The sequence below is a fragment of the Alligator sinensis genome, unplaced genomic scaffold (genome assembly GCF_000455745.1).
Source record: "Alligator sinensis unplaced genomic scaffold, ASM45574v1 scaffold624_1, whole genome shotgun sequence".
NCBI lineage: Eukaryota > Metazoa > Chordata > Crocodylia > Alligatoridae > Alligator > Alligator sinensis.
In genome coordinates this window covers 627,665-651,410 of record NW_005842021.1, presented here as the reverse complement: position 1 = coordinate 651,410, position 23,746 = coordinate 627,665, and the positions used below count along the sequence as shown (strand labels likewise).

At 41.4% G+C, this 23,746-nt stretch overlaps 1 protein-coding gene across 1 annotated transcript in view; it reads right to left on the bottom strand.

Annotated features, from left to right (window-relative positions):
- The window catches only part of PAPOLA (poly(A) polymerase alpha), a gene marked incomplete at its 5' end in the record, with an annotated part of 58,903 nt that extends 37,424 nt beyond the window's left edge, over positions 1 to 21,479 (bottom strand). Inside the window, 6 exons of the mRNA XM_025202335.1 lie at positions 1,226 to 1,337; positions 10,996 to 11,049; positions 16,166 to 16,275; positions 17,355 to 17,436; positions 20,598 to 20,664; positions 21,292 to 21,479. Coding sequence (XP_025058120.1) covers positions 1,226 to 1,337; positions 10,996 to 11,049; positions 16,166 to 16,275; positions 17,355 to 17,436; positions 20,598 to 20,664; positions 21,292 to 21,479 — 613 coding nt within the window. The remainder of the gene's footprint in view (positions 1 to 1,225; positions 1,338 to 10,995; positions 11,050 to 16,165; positions 16,276 to 17,354; positions 17,437 to 20,597; positions 20,665 to 21,291) is intronic.
- Positions 21,480 to 23,746: the final 2,267 nt, after the last annotated feature.

The following is a 23,746-nucleotide window of genomic DNA, read 5'->3' as shown; positions in this document are numbered from 1 at the left end:
CTGAGGAAGAGAGAAGTGCATTTGAAGGCATGTCCAAGTCTCTCCACACTAAGCAGTTGGTCCAATAAAGATAATCAACAAAAATCCTTGCCTCTTGCATTTAATATTCTTATCACTAGCTGTCTGGAACTTAAACACTACGTTTAATGCATTTTGACTTATTCTTTTTTAAACTATGCTGCACTTGAACAGAACGCTTAATTTGTATTTAAAAAAGCACATCAGAAGAGAGGTACCCATACTTCTGTTATGAAGTCACGAGAGAAATGTGAAATGCAGAAAAGTTATAGATTCAAAATAGGAGCAAACTCTTATAAAACTCCAGTGTTACCCAATTAACTTCAAATGACCTATCAATTAGAAAACAACATTTTTATGCTTTCGTAGACACCTTGCTTGTAACAGAACAAATTTTTAGAACCATATTGAGAGATAGTAGGTCTATCAATAACTGAGCAAGGCACTAAGTCTCAAGTTTAAGGATGGCATTATAAACCCATCAATATTAAATGCTTCAGTAATCTGTTTAACAAATGGTAGGAAGTGTTGTTGGAGACTGTGAGAAAGCTGGTTGCAGAACACTAAAGTGCTGCAAGGCCCCTTCTCAAGAAATTCAACACAAGAGAAAGTTATAACACAGAGGAACATTCAAAGGTTGCATATGACTGAAGAATCAACTGGGACAAACATCCTTGTCCTGGTTATATAGTCTTTTTATATTTAAAGTTTTAGGGATGGGTATTTGACCAGTCAAAAAGTTTGGTCAATTGACTGGTCAAAAATTGTAAAAGTTGCCAACTGTTGCAAATAATATACAGGAAAAAAATTCCATTAAAAATGTGTCAAAAACAATTTTAAAAATCATGTGTGTCAAGAAAACTACAATTTTTTTCCCCCCCGTAAAACTGCTGTAATCTTTAATCAGTCAAAAAAAATGCAGTCAAATGACCGATCAATTGACAATATTTGACTGGTCAATTGAGTGGCTTGCCAACCCTGCTTTTTAGTGTACTTGAGGTAGTCAGAATTTCCAGTCTACCTCCAGAACCAAGGAGACTTTCAAATGTTAGGCTTCTTTTGCATCCATACTTGATGTTCAGTTAAACTTTGTAACTCAGCTCAATAATATAATAACTCTTGTTATGAATGATTTAGCTCGAGAGTTAAATCAGTTCTCAAATAAAGGTATACACAAAATAAACAAACAAACCACAGATACACATACCGTTAAGACTTCGTATGCATCTAATGTCTAAATTTTTAAGTAGACTATCATCTCGAAGGTCTAGATCTTCGGGAATAGTTTGCAGCGCTAATCTCGCGAACAAAATATCAATCTAGAAAAAAAACCCACAGAAATGACTGATTATCTCCCTCAAGTTACCACTCATTTAAATTTATTACCAGTGAAAAACTGTTTATTCCCTTTTGCGTTATTAATCCCACCCTACAAATTAAGCACTCTCAGATTAAATGAGTTTAATTTAGACTATTAAAGAAATGCACTTAGCTGCTCCCCCTATCCTCCAAGAAAGAATGAAGGAATGCTGAAACCTACACAGAATCCTTGAAAAGATAAGGTAAAGAAAACACACTATTTGCAAAGCTTTCAGTAAATTCTCTCATGTTTGATAGCCTCTCTAAGGAACAAGCTACAGATATGCAAACATTGTCATAGCTTTTCAGAAGGCAGGCTGAAAGCAAACTGGGGCTGTGTTTACACATTCAAATAATGTGGGAGAGTTCTCTCAGGTTTGTTCTCATGGCAGAAAAAACTTACCCAGAGCCATGTATACAGACACTAAAATACTGAGGCCCTAAAGATACTTTAGCATGCTCTGCAAAGTCCCTTAACCTGCCTGGAAACAGATAGCAGCAGGGCATAGGGCAGTCTTGATTGGCTGACAGACTGCCCTCCATCAGGCTGTACTTCCCTGCAGCACAGCATGGAAGTTGCCAAGGGGGAGTGTTCTGAAACAGCAGAGACCAGCAAGTGACACACTGTCTCCTTGGGGAAAAGAAGGAAAAGCTGGAGGTCTATATTCTCTTCTGAAAAAAGCTAGGGCATGTACAGATATTCACTGTCCCAGGAAAAACATTCCTGGCAGTGATTTAACCCTGGTTTTTGCCAGATTATTTTTCTCCTGGAATGGCTTTTCTTACCCTGGGAGAAAAAGCATAGCTATCTGTACATTTGTGGTTTCTACTGGGACAGCAGTAACTTTCCCAAGAGAAACTGAACATCTGTATGAGGCCTGGGTCTGAACCAAGGAAAAACGACATAACTGGTACTGAAAAGTGTCCTATTTGCAACGAAATCTGTACATCTATCATTGCCATGACTTCCAAGGGAAGCACTATGACTTTTAAATGTGTCCGATGAGAAAATAAGACTAGGTCCGAAATCTTGGCAAACCATCAAAAAAATAAAAATAAACGCACAAAAATCAGGTGCTCCACGGGGGCAGGGGGAAATCAAGTACTCCAAATTAACAGGCAAATTTGGCTCTACACATACCCAGTGTAGTAGAGCACTAGCTTTAAATTATAAAGGTTGTGACTACATTGACAAGATACACTGAAGTGTGAAGTCAAAGTGCATTAGCTTGTTGGACTTTCATTAAGGGGCAAGCTATGTCAAGATGCCAACAGTATAAGGGACTACAAACATGGTATGCATTTAAAAATATAAAACCTAGGGACTGCGTACCAAGCTGTGTGTAAGTGGTGATCAGGAAGGATTTGAAATAGATACAGGCAAAGGAAATAATTTTGGCCATAATTTTTCTATTTCTTGCACTGACAATTAGCCAACTTGACCATTTACACCATACACCATATATAACAGCTAAACTTAAAACAGGAATAATTTAGATCTTGTCTTGAAAAGGGAAATGGACTAGACTATCTCTTAAGATCCCTTCCAACCTTACTTTCCTAAGATCCTATTATTCTAAGAGGTCCTTGCAAAGATAGAACCAAAATCCATCTCTCCACACTTTGAGTGCTGTGTATAGGATACAAATGTCATTTCACTGATGATGTTCATAGGAAACTAAGCTGGGAGGCAAAGTTGGTATTTTTAACCTCAGATGGAAGATGTTAGTTAATATGACAAGGATACAAAGAACACCTTAGGATTTTGTTAGTCAAGCACTGAGTTTTACTTGCCCAGGCTAAATTTTAATTATACCTGACAACATGCTTCTCCTAGCCTAAGTGAAATACCTTAGACTATCACACTAAGAGCAAGACAGACAATGGAGGCCTACAGCCAGTTTAAGGACACTTAAAAACTATCAAAGGACAAACAAGGAAGTTTCAACCATCTATTTTAAAGTTTCTAATTCAAAAGTAATTTGAAAAAGAAGACACAAAGGATATATCTCAATCTACCATGCAAAGGAGACTTCTTACACAGTCTATATTTTAAAAGCAAATTCTCATTACACTATTATAATGTTAAAGAAAAAAAAGTCTTTCCTAGTGGCTTCCTAGAAACTGATAATTGTATTAAGCTTTCAATTCTGCCTTCATCTAAATTAAGTTGAAAACACAGTTTGATTTTCAGGTTTGAAATTGACATGAAAACTAAACTCTAGACAAAAATTTCAGAAAAACATTTATGAACATTACTGTTTAATAATAAAGTCATACATAAAATAGCTTTCTACTTTTTTCCTTTCACAGATGAAAAAAATAAATAAATAAATTAAAAAAAAAAAAAAATCAAGAAATAAGTAATTTCCCTTTTGTAAACATCTTCATAGTAAAAGGCAAGATAAACAAGGAAACTGATCTCATCAGCAAGTCCAGAGGCTCCACTGGCATTATTAGGCTACAGATCTAAGACCCTTCCCTTAAAACTTTTGCTGGTGAGAATATTTTTCCGGTACAAATGAAAGGAGCACCGTCTCCATTTACTTTTATGCCCAAGGGTAGTTTAACCATGTTTAAACAGAGGCCTGTTGGTATTCCAAGCAAGTGTCACACTGAACTGTGATCTAGAATCACCCCTATATATAGAGGCCTCCTTTTACACTTAGGCTGCTGACAGACCATGGGTGGGGGGTAGGGGAAAAATAAGCACTTTAGTGGAAGAGGAAGCATGTCAGTTTGACCTGGCTCCCCAATGTCTGTATAGATTGAGCACTTCAGCCTACCTACCTTCTGGACAGCACAACTATCTCAGTGAAAAACGAAACAAACAGAAACTTTAAAGAAGAAACAATTGATGTCAGAGGTTCCCAACCCCCAGGCTGCAAGGGGTTGGCTGCCAGACCGGAAGTCCAGAAGTGACCGGCATTAAGGGCGTGCGAAGCTTCAGTCACCTATTCAATTCGGAGGAGATTTGGCCCGATTCGGTGGCCGAATCCAAATCAAATCAGGAGACCCATTAATCTCTCTGAATCAAATCAGAAGCCTCCAAATCAATTCAGAGACATTCAATGAGTCGGCTGTAGACACAGCTTCCAGTCCACCACCGAGCATGCAGGGGAACCCCCCCCCCCCCCCCCACCACACACACACACTCCTTTGGAATGCTCCAGCCGCCCCACCATCTCAGCGTTCACAAGCCATGCCTGGTACCTCGAGGTACACAGAAAAAACATATAAAGCTGTGTCTATGGCCGTATCACTGATTATCAGAATTGAATCTTCAGATTTGGTCAAATCGAATCAGGACAGTGATCCAAATCAGCAAATCAAATCACTGTCCCCTGAATCAGGCCAAATCCAAACCGAATCGTGTCTGCTTCACACTCCCCTAATCAGCATACTGCGGACTGGCAGAGTATAAAAGCGAGTATAAAGAGTATAAAAAAGGGTTGGCTGCCAGTCCGCAGTATGCCAGTCACTTCCGGTCTGCAGTATGCTGGTCCGCAGTCTAAAAAGGTTGGGAACCACTGGTCTACCTCTTTCAAATAACACATGTAAAATTCACCTGGTAAAAGAAGAGAAAGTGCAATACCAGCCACACCTTAGAGTAACAGTTACAGTTGTGGGGCAGGGATCTGCTACTCAACTCCTAAAGCAGAAGGGAAATTTTCCTAGATGCAAAACAAGGAATTTTTCTCAAGTTGGGATTGCTCCCCACTCCCAGACTCATACAATAAAATCAACCTGCTAGAAGGAATAAAAGGGAGCATGTTCCAGGGCTAAACTAAGTTATAGAAACAGTGTCATGGTTCAAAAGAATTAAATGTGGGGGCGTATTTCTGTGCTAAGGGCTCTGTATTCCTTAAATCACCTGGCCTTGGATTTACCCAATTCAGTTGAAAGTCTGATAAGAAGTCTGTAGATCCCAGCAAACTGGTACCTTATCAGCAACAGAAAGCAACAGGCTGATTATAAAAAGTGAGAAGGCTGCTTTCCAAAGATAAACTATTCATTTTTCTATTTTCTCTTAACATGGCTTTATTTGCACTTTAAGGTATTATCATCTATGTTAAGCAAGCCATTTTTAATTGTATTTTAGTTTAAAAGAAAGTCTGGATTACACTGCTGTTTTATAGGAAATTTCATGCTAATACGTTGGAGAATAGGACACTTCAAAATAAGTGAAGAATGGTGCTGAAGAGACAATAATTCTGCTGCTTACACAATACAAATCCTCTCTGTTAAGGGGAAGGAACAAATGTGTCTCATCCCACAGCATCAGGTTACTGCAGGTGAAACCAAGGGCAGAAGGGGCTGGTGGCAGGTGTTATCAGGAGTTTGAATATACTGGGATCAAAGGAACTACTAGATTTTCTGTCAGCAACATATTTGTTTTAATTAGTACAGATGAAAAAGCCACATAAAACTTCTTCCACAGAAGTATAACTAAGGGTGGGTAACTGGGGCAGAAACCCCAGGAGTTCAGTAAAAGGGGGCTGCTAGCATGAAGGCAAGGGCACTTGAGGCTGGGGGATGAAGGGGGGGAAAATGTAGCAGGGCCCTGCCCTCCCATGCTAGGGAGCTAGCTGCTGCTGTTGCAGCCACTACCAAATTAACAGCTTTGCATCATCAATCTGGATATAAAGCTGTAGTGGCTGTAGGCCTAGGGAAGGGTTAAACTTTGCTGTTGGCAGTGACACCTTCCTTCGAGCCAGCATCATGTGCCCACCAGACCGCCAGAGCCCTGAAACTACCTGCCTCCATCCAGGCATCTGAGGGTGCAAACCCTGTACACTTCTGCTGCCCAGAGCATAAACTCTACCAGTTACATCTCTGTTCTCCATCATAACATTGCTTTAAAACAAATTTTGAGTTTGATTCTGAACAAATGTTAGTTTTTGACAGTGACCATTAAAGGGTTACAACAGTTTACTGAACTGCAGAGTTCTAATATCTGCATCATTCAATAGGCAACTTCTTTGATATACTATGTTAATATAACTGAATTACACTTGAATCAAAGGAAAACAATTGGGCCTCCATTTAAAAAAAAAAAATTACATGAAGTGCTCAATTTTTTCACTGATTCAAGCATAATTCGATTACAATAAGACTGGGAGGCAATGTTGTTTAGTGGCTAAAGCCCAAGACTATACCTCTTGCTTCACTCCTGAAATGGGCCACTAATTTGCTGGATAAACCTAAGGAAGCCATGTCATAGCTGAACCTGTTTCTCCCTTTCTAAAATGCAAATGATACCAACCCTCCTTTGTAAGGTACTTCAAGATTCCTTGAATCAGGTATAAGAATATAATACCCAACTGTTATACAAAAGAGATGATTCCAGAATAGTTGTACAATAGTGGTGTTAATGTTTTAACAATGGTTGGGAAAGCAAACTGGCTAACCCTTACCTCAATTCCATCAAAGCACAGTTTGATAACAGGGACAAATGCTTCTTCAACAGCCTGAAATAAGAAAAACAATTACATTTTAATTTGCAAAAAAGAAAGAATATTTACAAAAATGCTGGCGAGTCTAAATGATACTACCATGAGGTTAGACTTTAAGGCTGTTTACAGTCATGGGGGAGGGAAAAAAATCACAAAGAAATAGCCACTTTACTTTCAGCACGGTATACCCCCATGCCAAGCACAGTGCACACCCAGAAGAGGCACCGTGTCAGTTTGACCCAGCTTGTCCAGCATCTGTATAGCTCACATGCTTCAGCAAGGCTTTTTGGCGCTCTTAATCTAATAACTGTTTGAATCAACTATTAGATAAAAATGCCAAAAAACCCTGCTTGAAGTGCACAAGCTATACAGACGCTGGGAAGGTGGGTCAAACTGATGTGATGCCTCTTTCAGTAAAGTGTTGGTTTGTTTTTTTTCCTTTCACATCTGTCAGTGTCCTTTATGGACATTTATCTTCTTTCCACCTCAAACTGGTTTTTGAATAAAACAAAAACAGCCGATAGAAAATTAATGCACAAAGTTCAGATACTACAGTTTTATTAAAATATGTTCTGGGTAGATGGAGGTTACTTAATTGTAACCTGTATTCATGATTCTATAAATGGAAAATTAAAAATGTTGTAATTGTCCATTTATAGACTTCATAAGTATTTTGAGAGTTGTCTTAAAATATGTCCCTATCCCACACAAAAAGTCAGGGTGAACATGTGCCCCCCAGCAGGTACATGCAGTGCAGTGACAGGGAGCCCTCCCCCTACCCCCCCGCCCCCCATGATCCAGCACCCCCTGGACAAGTCACTTTTAGCTTTCCTGTTCCACGCCCCAGCCCCATGAACCGACCTAGCTGGGCAGCACCCCCAGCCCCTGCCCCACTCCATCCCTCACTGTGGGGGCCTCAGTCTGCACCCCCTGCTCCTCCTATGCCCCCTCTCCCCCATAGACTTACCTGTAGGAAACTGCTCTCCATGCTGCCTGGGTGTATTCCTGGCCATGCGCATGTGTGCGGGCATGCACATGGCACTGTGTCCCATTCCCCACAGTCCCAAGCAGTCTCTTGCATGGGGAAATGCTGCCAGCCTGCAAGGCGAAACCTGCCATTTTCCCATGTTTTTCCATGGTGAATGGAAAGCCCGGATCCACGCACAACATTGTGAATGGGGGACAAATGTTATCCAGAGTCATACAGCCTGGGGCTAGGACTCGATGCTCCCATTACAGGATTGTCCAGCCTAATTAGGGATGGTGGTCACCCTACTCCCAGGGATGGAGGCATGTGGGGCATGTGCCTCCCTCCCATATTTTTGCTTGGGGCAAGAGTGGATGCAGGCTGCCTGCTGTAGATTTAGGGCTCCCCACCCTGCTGCCCTTCCCCTGGGACCTCTGCAACCCAGTGGGCAGGACCCAGCATGGGAGGACAGAGCGAGGCAAGGAGGCCAGGCGTGCTGCTTTTGCGTTTTGAAAAGGTAGTCACCCTACTTGAGTGCAATCCTGAGCTGCCATCCTTCCCTGCTCAAGTAGCTGTCCAAGCAAGGATCCCATGGGCTGTTCTTGGAAGGGTAGGGTGTACCCCAGTGTCCTGCACCCTCCATCTCTCCCAGGCCTGGCTGCTATATGCTGGTTTCTAGAGTGAGGATGCCCCGGGGTGTGTGGGTAAAAGCAGTTGTGTGGGACCTGGGGCTTCTCAATGCATGAGTCTGGAGCACATGGGAGCATGGAGCTCTCTGGTCCTGGCTGCTGGTGGCCTAGGAGCCATGCGGCAATGCAGTGCTGCCATCTTGTGGGCATTGCAGGCTGTGCCTAGAGCATGCTCAGGCTGGGGCAGAGGAACCTTGAGTCAGTGTCGAGGCCAATGGAGGCTGTGAGAGTAAATCCATTCCCCCCCAATGACATGCTCCATCCGCCCCACCATCTCAGCGTTCACAAGCCATGCCTGGTACCTCGAGGTACACAGAAAAAACATATAAAGCTGTGTCTATGGCCGTATCACTGATTATCAGAATTGAATCTTCAGATTTGGTCAAATCGAATCAGGACAGTGATCCAAATCAGCAAATCAAATCACTGTCCCCTGAATCAGGCCAAATCCAAACCGAATCGTGTCTGCTTCACACTCCCCTAATCAGCATACTGCGGACTGGCAGAGTATAAAAGCGAGTATAAAGAGTATAAAAAAGGGTTGGCTGCCAGTCCGCAGTATGCCAGTCACTTCCGGTCTGCAGTATGCTGGTCCGCAGTCTAAAAAGGTTGGGAACCACTGGTCTACCTCTTTCAAATAACACATGTAAAATTCACCTGGTAAAAGAAGAGAAAGTGCAATACCAGCCACACCTTAGAGTAACAGTTACAGTTGTGGGGCAGGGATCTGCTACTCAACTCCTAAAGCAGAAGGGAAATTTTCCTAGATGCAAAACAAGGAATTTTTCTCAAGTTGGGATTGCTCCCCACTCCCAGACTCATACAATAAAATCAACCTGCTAGAAGGAATAAAAGGGAGCATGTTCCAGGGCTAAACTAAGTTATAGAAACAGTGTCATGGTTCAAAAGAATTAAATGTGGGGGCGTATTTCTGTGCTAAGGGCTCTGTATTCCTTAAATCACCTGGCCTTGGATTTACCCAATTCAGTTGAAAGTCTGATAAGAAGTCTGTAGATCCCAGCAAACTGGTACCTTATCAGCAACAGAAAGCAACAGGCTGATTATAAAAAGTGAGAAGGCTGCTTTCCAAAGATAAACTATTCATTTTTCTATTTTCTCTTAACATGGCTTTATTTGCACTTTAAGGTATTATCATCTATGTTAAGCAAGCCATTTTTAATTGTATTTTAGTTTAAAAGAAAGTCTGGATTACACTGCTGTTTTATAGGAAATTTCATGCTAATACGTTGGAGAATAGGACACTTCAAAATAAGTGAAGAATGGTGCTGAAGAGACAATAATTCTGCTGCTTACACAATACAAATCCTCTCTGTTAAGGGGAAGGAACAAATGTGTCTCATCCCACAGCATCAGGTTACTGCAGGTGAAACCAAGGGCAGAAGGGGCTGGTGGCAGGTGTTATCAGGAGTTTGAATATACTGGGATCAAAGGAACTACTAGATTTTCTGTCAGCAACATATTTGTTTTAATTAGTACAGATGAAAAAGCCACATAAAACTTCTTCCACAGAAGTATAACTAAGGGTGGGTAACTGGGGCAGAAACCCCAGGAGTTCAGTAAAAGGGGGCTGCTAGCATGAAGGCAAGGGCACTTGAGGCTGGGGGATGAAGGGGGGGAAAATGTAGCAGGGCCCTGCCCTCCCATGCTAGGGAGCTAGCTGCTGCTGTTGCAGCCACTACCAAATTAACAGCTTTGCATCATCAATCTGGATATAAAGCTGTAGTGGCTGTAGGCCTAGGGAAGGGTTAAACTTTGCTGTTGGCAGTGACACCTTCCTTCGAGCCAGCATCATGTGCCCACCAGACCGCCAGAGCCCTGAAACTACCTGCCTCCATCCAGGCATCTGAGGGTGCAAACCCTGTACACTTCTGCTGCCCAGAGCATAAACTCTACCAGTTACATCTCTGTTCTCCATCATAACATTGCTTTAAAACAAATTTTGAGTTTGATTCTGAACAAATGTTAGTTTTTGACAGTGACCATTAAAGGGTTACAACAGTTTACTGAACTGCAGAGTTCTAATATCTGCATCATTCAATAGGCAACTTCTTTGATATACTATGTTAATATAACTGAATTACACTTGAATCAAAGGAAAACAATTGGGCCTCCATTTAAAAAAAAAAAATTACATGAAGTGCTCAATTTTTTCACTGATTCAAGCATAATTCGATTACAATAAGACTGGGAGGCAATGTTGTTTAGTGGCTAAAGCCCAAGACTATACCTCTTGCTTCACTCCTGAAATGGGCCACTAATTTGCTGGATAAACCTAAGGAAGCCATGTCATAGCTGAACCTGTTTCTCCCTTTCTAAAATGCAAATGATACCAACCCTCCTTTGTAAGGTACTTCAAGATTCCTTGAATCAGGTATAAGAATATAATACCCAACTGTTATACAAAAGAGATGATTCCAGAATAGTTGTACAATAGTGGTGTTAATGTTTTAACAATGGTTGGGAAAGCAAACTGGCTAACCCTTACCTCAATTCCATCAAAGCACAGTTTGATAACAGGGACAAATGCTTCTTCAACAGCCTGAAATAAGAAAAACAATTACATTTTAATTTGCAAAAAAGAAAGAATATTTACAAAAATGCTGGCGAGTCTAAATGATACTACCATGAGGTTAGACTTTAAGGCTGTTTACAGTCATGGGGGAGGGAAAAAAATCACAAAGAAATAGCCACTTTACTTTCAGCACGGTATACCCCCATGCCAAGCACAGTGCACACCCAGAAGAGGCACCGTGTCAGTTTGACCCAGCTTGTCCAGCATCTGTATAGCTCACATGCTTCAGCAAGGCTTTTTGGCGCTCTTAATCTAATAACTGTTTGAATCAACTATTAGATAAAAATGCCAAAAAACCCTGCTTGAAGTGCACAAGCTATACAGACGCTGGGAAGGTGGGTCAAACTGATGTGATGCCTCTTTCAGTAAAGTGTTGGTTTGTTTTTTTTCCTTTCACATCTGTCAGTGTCCTTTATGGACATTTATCTTCTTTCCACCTCAAACTGGTTTTTGAATAAAACAAAAACAGCCGATAGAAAATTAATGCACAAAGTTCAGATACTACAGTTTTATTAAAATATGTTCTGGGTAGATGGAGGTTACTTAATTGTAACCTGTATTCATGATTCTATAAATGGAAAATTAAAAGTGTTGTAATTGTCCATTTATAGACTTCATAAGTATTTTGAGAGTTGTCTTAAAATATGTCCCTATCCCACACAAAAAGTCAGGGTGAACATGTGCCCCCCAGCAGGTACATGTGACCGGAAGCCCGCCCCCGACCCCCCCGCCCCCCATGATCCAGCACCCCCTGGACAAGTCACTTTTAGCTTTCCTGTTCCACGCCCCAGCCCCATGAACCGACCTAGCTGGGCAGCACCCCCAGCCCCTGCCCCACTCCCTCCCTCACCGTGGGAGCCTCAATCTGTCTCCCCGCACCCTCCCATAGACTTACCTGCAAGGAGCTGCTCTCCAGGCTGCCCAGCTGTATTCCTGGCCACATGCATGTGTGTAGATGCACACATGCACATGACTCTCCCTGCATCCTGCTCCCAGCAGCTCCTGGCAGGCTAGAAAGCTACCAGTCTGCAAGGGGAAACCCGCCATTTCCCAGATTCCAGCATGATCCTGTGAAACCAGGACGAATGCTGTCCCAGTCATGTGGACCTGGACCTGAAGTTCCCATTCAAGGACTGTGCTGCCCAATTAGGGACAGGTGGTCACCCTACCTCCTATCCTATCCCCTTCAGTAGGCAGAGAGAGAAAACCTGATCTTGAATTTGAATAAATATGGTAAGCAGAAGTTGAGCAATGAACAGAGCTGCAAGTGGCAGCTTTCTATGTTTTGGATATCTGAATTGCTTAAACATGAGAAGTAGATACTATCATAGTCAAGAAAGTATATAGGTCAGACTTATGCACTTACACACTTGGGACAGAACAGGCTTACACATTCAGCTGACTAGGTAAAAAATATCTTCACACTAAGGTTGTCAGGGGGGGAGGAAGGGTTTGATAAACCGTTGAAATATCCTATTCTACTGAAATAATAATAATAATTAAAAAAAAAAAAAAAAATCGCTCTTAGCAACCATGTGTAGTCTTACATATCCTTTATGAGCATGCTCTCTCAAAGAAAACTAGCACACTAATTGATTGATATGAAACACAGACTTCACCCTACTCTGTCAAGTGGTCAGTGAGAATTTTACTGGTAAGAAAAAAAGCGACAAGTGATCCACAATGCTGAAGTAATGAATATTAAAATGTTACTCTAACTGACAAACAATGGAGGGTTCATAAAGTATGCAAGGAGCATGATGTAATCTTCTTTTACAGTTAGTTGCTTATTATTTAGCAAATTAATTTTACAGTGATGTCAGGTAAAAAAAAAACAGATATCAACATTTGGCACATGATTAGCTACTAAGTGCACTTAGAGAGAAAAATAGGTCTTAAGTGCAATAAATATTCATGAACACATTCAATAAATTTCTCAGCTATCAAATTCAAAACCACAAAGTTCACAGCATATACTGGGCAATTTCTGCTATAACTACCAGTAATTTGCAGACTCTATCAAATAATCAAAATAAATCAAATAAAATACATATCAAATAAATACATACACCATTACTGGCCTATCACTTGGGCATGTAAGAACAATCTGGTTCATACCTGCTTTGCTGCACTGTATCTAGCACCCTGTGTATGACTAGGAAATAAGAAAACAAAACAGGCACTTTGTGATTCATCTTCCCCTGCCTCCCCCTCTAAAGCAGATTAGTTTTCTGACCTAATGGTTTTGTCACTGTCCTCATCAGAATGTAGCATAACAGCCTATATAAATCAAGCAGTCTTCAAATACTTAAAGGGCTGCCATAGAGAAGATGGAAAGCACCTTTTCTCTCTTGCTGCAGAGGAGGACACAGACAAATGGCTTGTAGTTGCAAAGTTTAGACAAGATATCTGGAAAAACTTCTTCCCTCCAGAATAGTGAAGCAGTAGAATAGACAGCCTTGGGAAGTTGTGGAGTTCCCATCACTGGACGTGTTCAAGAAGAGGTTGGACACCTCAGTGGTCAGAGATGATCTAGGCGTAGCTATGCTTATGTTCTACCATGGTCGTTTCCAATACTTTTGGGTTTTGTTGGCTGTGCCCACCCCTCTTCCTGCTACGTGTCAGAGCATTTTAAGCCTCACCTGAGGCACTGAGCTGGGGAGGGACTGGCTAGGGTATGCCAATACTCCTGCTAGGACCAAAACCAGAGGTTCCTAGTTAGAGGGTCAGTCCAATTACTCTATTTGGGGTCAGGAAGGAACTTTACCCCATGGTCAAGCTGGTACAGACTGTGAGGAGGGGGGTTTGCCTTCCTTTAGAGTGCGGGGCATAGCCCTCAACCCGCAATGTCATATGCATATACTGACATGTTATAGAAGCAGGCAGGACACGCTGCCATAGTTTCCCTGCTTTACCAGTGACAGGTTAGGTCATTAAGTCTTTGTTGCGTCAGGGTTCAGAGTAGTCTTATACACAGTTTAGATTATGGATTATATAGGCCTGTTTGGATAGGGATAATCCTCAGGTAGGGGGTTGAACTAGATGACCTCTGGAGGCCCCTTGAAGCATACTTCTCTATGATTCTATGGAAGGACTTTGTTCCAATAATAAGTGTTTTAATTAGGTTTTAGAGTGATCTGGGTTACATTTTGTTCTGTATGGGTAAAGAGAATGACTGCAATCCTTAAAACATGAAGAATGTTAGACTAGCTTTTGAGTGCAAGACTCCAGCCCACCTATGATGTTGGCCCCATAAGATATCAATATAAGAAATCCTTGCTCATCTTTATCATGCAATCCTTAAGAAAACGTCAGTCTACTCCAGAAGGTTTATATGCAGTACTAGCCAACTGCCCATCAAGAATGATGGGAGGGAGGAGAGGTGGCTGGGGACAGAGGCCTGTGTCTGGCTCTGCCCCCCCCCCACCTTTGGGGCCAGTCCTTCTCCCCCTCTATCCACCGGCCCCACCCCTGCTGTTCTGTTCATCACCACCTGCAGGACTGGGGGGTGGACATGGCCAGTGGCGCTGGCCTTGTCCCTCCCTCCCCCAATATGCTCAGTTTTCATGGCCTGCAGTGAGCAGAGGGGATGGGGCCAGCACCCCTTGTCCGTCTGTTCCGTTGACACATGCTGGGGTGGGGGAGGTGCTGGGCGGGGATGGAGGCCCGGGACCAGGCTCGCTCTCCCCACCCTCGCCACTTTGGGGCCAGAGCCACTCCCTCCACGCCCCCCTGGGGGCCAGAGCCCAGCATCCAGCCCCGCTCCCCACATCCCCCAATTCAGGCCCAACCCTGTTCCCCAACTGCGGTTCAGGCCCAGGGCTGCTCCCTCCCATCCCCGACCCCATTCCCCACCCCCTTGCACCATTGCCGCCTCCTCCACAGAGCAGAGAGGGGAGGGGAAGAGGCCAGACCAGTTGCAGTTGCCTGGCCCCTCCACTGCCTGCTGTCCCTACCGCTTTATTCACACTGACTGGCTGCCAAGACAGCTAATCAGGAGTGTGAATAAAGCATTACGGACAGACAGACTAAGGTTTTAAATCTTCTCTTTACATTTCCAACAGTCCCAAACTAACAATTGTTGAGATATACCCTCAACTGGTCTTGGAATCACATGACATTAAGTTAGTGAAGGAGCTGGAGTTGAAATATAAAACTTTGAAGACATGCTTTGAGCAGGTCCTCTGTTAGAGAGCTAAAAATTTGGGACTACAAGGGAAGGAATATTCAAAGCTAGAAACTAAAACTTTCTGATTTACATGTTGAGCTGCCTCATACCTCACAAAAGTCCTTTTCTTTATCTTATTAAGATTTATTGTGTAAGTTTTGGTAGCTGAACACTCTGAATCCCCTCTATTATTCCCATCTGAACAAGATATTTTTTTACCCTAGCATATTTTCGGGGGGGAAGACAGGGCAGAAGTCCCAAACTAGGAAAGATTTTGAACTGAATGGCACAATCCTTTATTATTTCTAAAACCCATGCATCTCTAAGTAATGTTTTGCAGTACTTCATCTGCATGGCAAACAAAGTCTGATACCAAGCAGAGAAGATTCAACTACAGGATGCTTTGTTTCTGCTCACTAATTTAAAGTATCCCTTGTTGTTACTGCTTGCACAAGCAACATGCATAGGCATAACAACAGATGATCAGGTTAGCGATAAAGCTGTCCATAATACCTGAAGAAAGGCCCTGGTAATCCTCCAAAAACCTATGGATCACGTAATGTTTATTTTGTCCAAAGTTTTACATGTTTCATTGCTGAAAAGTCTGTCTCCTTCAAATGGGAGATCATCTATACTATATTTTGCTTCTGGTGGTAGACATCTGGGAACACTGAGGAGAGGGGGAGAGGGACAGAAAGAACTTGTGAATACTCTAGTGAGCACTGCTATTAGAAGATTCCTCTGTCTAGATTTTTTTAACCCTTTCATAAATGGGAATATGCACAAGACGGACTAAAACTGGTCTGAGTGGTGCAGAATTTAATTAAACTGCTTTCTAATCTTAACAGATTAAAGTTTTTTTTGCTTCAGATATTTCTTAATTTGTCTTAATTCTATTTCAGAAGACCAACCTACCCGCAAGTCTTTCACTTCTTCTTGTTGCTTCAATTTTTCATAAAACGAGGTGAAAAAGTCACTTCTTTCCACATGTCTTGGTGCAACACACAATGCATCTATATCAGCACCTAAAACACAGATTAATTAACAAAGTTATAAAAATAAACCACACGGAGTAGTCTAAGTGGCTTTTAACAGAATTCTTGCAACAAAAGAAAAAAAATAAGATACCGCCATTCCTCATTTTGCTTTGTTCAAGTACAGGATATTTCAAGGTATTATAACAGGAACTGAAGCTATACTAATTACCCCTGCACCTTCAAAAAAAAAAAAAATACACCTTTGACTTCAGCATTTTCACTTCCCAGTAGGCCTGTGCGAAGCGGCTACTATTCAGTTTGGATTCAGCCAATTTGGGGAACAGTGATTCCATTTGGTACTCCAAACCACTGTCCCAAACTGATTTGGCTGAATCCAATTAAGAGATTTAGCCGCCGCCGAATCAGCCAGGCCCTATCCCCTGCCTACTCTCCCAGCCCTGTCAATGGTTGCCCCACCAGGCCGCAGCCTCCCGGCTCTTAAAAAACAAACAAGCCCCGCATTCATTGGCTCCTGCAAGGCAGGGGGTGCTCCCTGCTGCCCCCCACTGCATCGGGGGGCTATGCCACAAGCTCCCAGCAGCCCTTGAGTGCAGTCTTTTTTTTTTTTTTTTTTTTTTAAATGCCAGGATGCTGGGGTTCCCCCATGGTCCCCTCCCCCTTCCTCCAGCCCCACCACCCTTACTTAACAGCATGGAGTCCGGGTCCAGCTCTCTGTGGTGGCGAGTGGGGACTGACTGCCTGAATCTCCCCAAATTGATTTGGACAACTTCAAATTGATTCAGACCTTTTTATTGGACTCCCTATTCAATTTGGATTCAGAGATTCAGCCACCGAATCGAGCCGAATCTCCTCTAAATCGAATCAGCCCCCGAAGCTTCACACAGATCATACTTCCCAGAGCTTGTCTTGGAAGGATTCCAGGCCTGTACACTCAGACATCCTTTTCAATTTAAAGCTCCAAGGGAGATCTCATACCAATTATCTTGGACAGCTTCAAAATACTTCCAAATCAGAATAGCTTTCCTAATATATTACTATGTATAAAATGTCATTTTTTATAAATTCACACAGAGAAGAATTGCCACGGTAGGCAAGGTAAATTTTACCTTTTGTATGCACCCCTAATCTGTAGGATCCAAATGTAAAAATTTTTCCTCCAACGTTTTCTATTACAGACTGTGGAAGATTCTAGTGGAAGAAAGAAACAACCTTGTTATTTTAAGTCATGCATTCAAACAGATACTTACTGCAAGGGAAATATAAAGCAAAATAATTTAGAAAGTGCATGCTAATTACACAGATTAAAATATGTAAGACAGTCATTTTAAAATACATCAACAATGGGGATGTGAAAGGTTAAAGAATTACTCGTTTAACTGATAAACCCAATGGTAACTGGTTAGCCTACCTGTTATTGTTTAGCACAGGGTATGAAGAGAAGCCACCCAGTGCCCCAGCAGGAACCGGAAGGCAGCAGGAAGGGTAGGAGAGGGGTGAGGGGAATTTAGTACCACAAGTAGGAATCTCCATAAATCATGCTAGAAGTGTCCCCCTGCAGCAGCTTCTTTAAATGTTTTTCATTTCACCGCCCCCTGCCCCTGGCAGGATTGGCAGAAGTTTTAAATATGCTTTGGTTTTCCATTCCCCAGCAATACCAAGGGTGGTGGGGTGCAAAACAAAAAACACTGAAGGAGCCACTGCAGGAGGCACTTCCAATGCAATCTATGGAGATCCCTACCTCTGAGGTTAAAGAGAAAAACAGCAGGCAGCCTAATGACTCAGTCAAACAATTAACTGCTCATTCACAGGTGCTCCCTTCCTCCTAGTGTGGGGCTTCCTATGGTCTGGCTGGGCTTGCTAATACCTCCTACGCCTGACAAAGGGCTCAGGAGCAGCTACCAATTGTGTGGAAGCTGCCATGTTACTGATTAACTGTTTAACCAGTGTCATTACAGGAGGTTAAACAGATAATTTTAAAACAATATTTACATCCGTAATCAATAGCCAATACAGAAATAAAAGCTAGATAACCATCATGGGATTCCAGGGAAGACAGAGGCAAATGTTATGCCCCGTCACATCCTAAGTACAATTTGTAATGTATCACAGTGCCAGAAACTTGATGGTCTTACCTGCAACAAATCCATTAGCTGGGAATCCAAATTAAGAGCATTTTGCTTAAATGTGGTATAGCAATGGATTTTCAAGCATTTTCAAGGGAGACTATACTCAATCTATTTTTATTACTTCCAGAAGGTATGAAATGACAAGTAATGTTTACACTATCGTGTTTATTTTCTTCCACTATAAAGTACAAAAACTTACTAGATTCTATATTGGATGAATTACTATGACTAGCTTAAAAAAAGTGATGTTGCTGCCCCTACAGTCCAGGAAATGTGAGGGGCAGGGATGGAAGGGGGGTAAAAATATCTTCTGTTGGATGTACCACATGGTTGGAAGAGACCCGAGATGAGCTTTTGAACACAAAGAACTCCTATCCTTCAAGGAAAAAGTACTTACTCTTTTAGAAAGAGACAGGATTATTCCTTTCTTCAAAATAAAGAGTATGGTATGCTTGAAAGCTTATAATTTAAAAGTATCTCAACTACTCAGTTGGTCCAGGAAAAGATATCTATGGGAGGGGGGGTGGGGGTTGATATGTGGAGTATAGATGCATGCTACTATTTTCAGAATTAATATACTTGTCCTTCAACTTCCAAATTCCTGCCTCCCCCACCACCAAGTTTTACTTCTGTGTTGCAGGGTACAATATAACCTGATGTGAGGTGCCATATTAATGACAATAAACTAATGTTGCAAGACACCAACAATTTGAAGTCTAGTCATTTAAGACAGGTTGCACATGTTCATGGTTTGAAACGCTACATGTATTTATTTATTTATTTTTGGGTTTTTTGTGCTCCCCCATGCTTCACTGCCTACGTAAGAGAAGACAAATCTACAGGTAAAAGGGTAAAAGTATTATACATAAAATAAACAAGCCAAAAAAGAAATGCATTTGGTTTGATATTACTAAAAGGTAAAAAACAAAAAACAAAAAAAGGGCGGCTAGGCTTACATCCTTTTATGAACTAAAATAGGAGGTATGCTTTAAACCTCAAGATACTTTATTTTTGGAGAATGTTTGAAAAAAACAAAACAAAACACAACACAAAAGACACTACCACCACCAAGAATATTACTTTTCTGATGAAGGTAAAACAGATCAATATAAAACAAAAACCAATTTTTGCATCCTTTCACCAACATTATTTATCTCAAAGTCTACCACCAGTTCAGTCAAACAAAATTAAACAGAACTGACCATTTTATGCATAATACTGGAGAACACTAGTAATTTCTAAACCTGCTTATGTAGCAGGTTAATGGTTTCTTCCAGTTTGAAAATTAAGAAGCAATAACTATAGCTTCTCAGTTTTCATTAACATAGATGTCCTATATTATGTTTATACGAAGTTTTCATTTCACTTGAATTGACATTAAGGTTAATTCTCTGATGAGATATACCTCTTGATCTAGTGAGTCATCATCTAGGGATGATGTGCAGCCCACCAGTCCTCAACTGAAGGATTGGGGGCAAGGCATGGCTGAAGCTTCAAGGCCTCCAGAGGGCACTGGGGAGCTAGGCAGGGAACAGGTATTAGGGAGGATGGAGAAAAAATGACCCACCTGCTACCACTGCCCCCAGTGGATCTGGGAGGTGGTGGGAGCTCCAAAGCCACTCCTGTCCTACTCTAGTCAGGAACTGTTGGGAACACCTGTACCTTAAGCCAGACTCTGCCAGAAATAGTGGTAAGTAACTTACAGGGTCCTCCTTCCAGCACTTGCTCCCTATCCTGCCTCTCTCGTCCCTGCTCCCCAGGAAAACAGGTCCTGAAAGGAGCACCCTGTGCACTGCCATCACTTCCCAAAAGAACTGGGATCCCTTTCCAGACAGCTGCTACCTGCAGTCCATAGGTGGAGCAAATCAGAAGCAGTGCTGGGGAACCCCATCAAGTTAGCCAAGGACAGTGGTGGTGATGTGCAGGTTTCTCCTTCTAGTGCCTATTCTAGGCCAAAGAATAGGGAGGGGTACAGCATAGAGCAAGCGCAGGAAAAGAAAACCGGCTCACTGCAGCTGCTGTCCCCTGCTGAGACAGGCAATTCACACAGCCTCAGCCCACAGTTAGAGAGGGGCAGTTCTGGGGCTTCCTGCACCTAGGTACCGAGGACAACAGTGGCAGCAGCACCAGGAAGGTGTAGCTGCACCCCTCCTGGATCTGCCCACTTTCAGTATCTTTATGCAAGCATTAATGCAAGTAAGTACATGGAAAATCCACCCATACCTTGCTTTCACTGATTTCACGTATCCATTCCTTTACCAGGTTGTTTAATTTCCCCAAAATTAGAATCCTGTTGGTAAAATATTAGAATGCTTTTATTTCACTATTTGCTGATTTACTATAAGATTTTACTATGATGTTGATCACTACACCATAAGAAAAAAAATGGAAATAACAGTTTTAGCATACTTAAACAGGAGATACTATTTTAATACAGCTATTAAAAAGAATCACTCTGAAAACATTTCTACTTTGTTTTAAGTTATTTAATTTCAGTAATTTGAGCCCATAAAAGCAAATTGGGAATTCAGGTGCTAATCACCTGTACATATGTTTCTAAGCATCTGCATGTTTTTGGGTTGCTATTCTATTAATTCCAAAACACAGCCTGCCCATCACTCTTGAGTCTTCACGTTTCCTGCAGCAGAGCCAGCAGAAGACGCAAGTTTAAGAAAGTTTTAACATGAATTGTGGGAAGGAACAGGAATAATACTAGAAGAGGACACTGTTGAAAGGAAAAGGCAAAATCCTGTCAAATTCAAAGGTAACCTTAATGTAGGGACCCTCTATATTCTGGATAAGAAGAGAAAAATCAACTCTTCAGGTTGAGCATTTTAAAACTAATTTAAACATGGTTTAAGGTAGCCAGTTAAGTGAACTGTAAAAAGTTTTAAAACAACCATTAGTGCTTACTCACCTGCGCTGCAGTTCCTCTTCCTCCTCAAATACACCATAGGGGTTTAGCGTTTCAATTAATTTCTGGGTAAGTGCACAATCAGATTCCTTAGGGGCAGCCAAACTGATAGGTGAGGTAATGCCATAATGCTTCTGTAGCTGCTGAGTTTGTTGTGATCCCTGGGTTGTGAGTGGACTAATAAAAGGTAATTAGATAAAGTTACTGCCAGAAACATGACAAAATTTCTGCTATTTTCTTTCATCACAGTGTAAGCAAGCACAAAGACAAATACACTAAGAAAAATAAAAAAGTCTATTGGTACCTGTTCACCATATCCCAGGGGAAAAAAAATGAAGTTGTCATTTAGAGGTAATTTTATTTAATAAAATGACTCCCCCTAGTTTGTTCTACTAAAGGTGTGGTTGTACGAAGATTATTACAGAAGAGTTGCATGTCTTACTTGGATCAGCTCCCGGTATGTATTCAAAATTATATCCATTTTTACTAGCCAAAAAAAGCAAAAGTTCTAGAGTATCAATGACACTTTATAACCAACATACTTTTGCAAAAAAATAAACTGCGTTATTATGGATTGCTTGACAAAACTGCAGAGTAATAATATCAACTGAAAAACATATTACAAACTTGTTCTTTTTTTCAAGTTAACACTACTTGAAAACTGCAGAAGTCTAAGTATTTTAAAATTAAAATTGTTTTCTCTTTGCTTTACTGTCTAAATCTAGAACGTTAAGGGGAAAAATATAAAGAAGCATTCAAATTTTGCCTTTGCTTATACCCACTCAAATCAGTAGGTGGTAACAGTTTAGATGCAAATCTTAAATACACTTGATTGATACACATCGGGGCAAAATTGCAGGACCATCGCTTGTAAACTGAGCTAGGTACAGTCATCTATGTCTTCACACCTGTCTACTCTACCTTTCCTTCTCTACCTCACCTTAACCCAAAAAGGTTTTTGGTTTTTGTGTGCATGGTCCCCAGCCCCTACATTTTACAGAGCTTTTGGAGAAAGCCAAGAGGAAGAGTACTATGTACAAAAGAAAAAACAATAAAAAAAAAACCAAACACATCCTCAGGCTCACCCCTTCCAGCATCCCTCTGTGCACAGTCCTGCCTATGCTGTTTTGGACAGCAATAAAATTGAAAATAACTGAGCCTAACAAAATGCTCACGATTTTGTTCCCAGAGCAGCGCATGGAAATGATTCAATGCACTTCCCAATAAACCCTGGAAAACTGATCATAGATAAAGTCTTTACAAGTGTTCAGCAGTAGATTTTAATCTTGTCTCCACTGAAGAACCATTGGGTTCCTTGCAAAGGTGAACACAAAATCTGCACATGGCAATGTGATTTAAATTGATAGTCTTCCTCTCAGATAAATAGTTAATTCGTAATTTCCTTCTTTAAAAAAAAAAAAAAAAGTCTGAAAGAATGCTTAAACATCACTATTTTCATATTCAAAGCAAAACCAAGTCTGACTTTTCAAACCATCCACACACTTGGGAGTGAGAGAAAACTGTTGTTAACAGAGCTTCAAATCATAATAAAACTAACAGAAAATTTAATTTAACATGCCTCCCCCCCCAACAAAACTCTGAACCAACTGAAGCAATAGTATTTTAAAACAAAAATAAACTTGAAGGAACACAGAATTAACTAGCACATTTTAAGTGCAAGAACAATTTCCCTTTTCAGCATTTATTCAAAGGCATTCACATTGGCCAGTCTTAGATACATATGAGTGTGTTTATGACATCCACTGTATTGTCTCACAGAGGTACCCAACAGCTTTAAAAAAAAAAAAAAAAAAAAAAAAATCAGAAAATAATTCTGTGACCAGTGTTGGAGCCCTGGACACAACAGCTGACAAGGTGTGACTGAGGTTATGGAAAGAAAGATTACATGCAAGCAGATGCTCTGAAATGGACCTGGAACCCCAGGAGGACCATCCCACAGGGGCTGATATACAGACTGGTCAACATGGCGATGCCTGAACTGCCCATGCACACCAACTGGAAGATCAAAAGGTCTACTCTAATGACATGAATACATGCACATACAGTGAAGTGCAGACCATGGAGCACTTACTCATTTGCCGACTCCTTGGTGAGCCCTATGCAAAGGAGGACCTTGCTGCAGTGACAGAAAGAGCCACTGCTTGCGTACAATTTTGGAAAAATATCTAGTTTATGACAAGGACACAGGAAGAAATCTTACATAAATATAGTACTTTGAGCATTTGGAGGTGGGGAGGGGAAAATATTCTATCGCCCCCAACTGGGCTTTTGTCCTCTTTTCACTTGTCTGGAAGTGATTTACCGATTTTTTTCACGCCTTTGAAATATAAGAATAGGCAAGTGTGGGTTTACAGAACCACTAAAACATGCGTGGGCCCATTTTTCTGAGCTCCAAAATATAATGTGAAGGGGAAGACAAATATTGAATTCCCTTTAT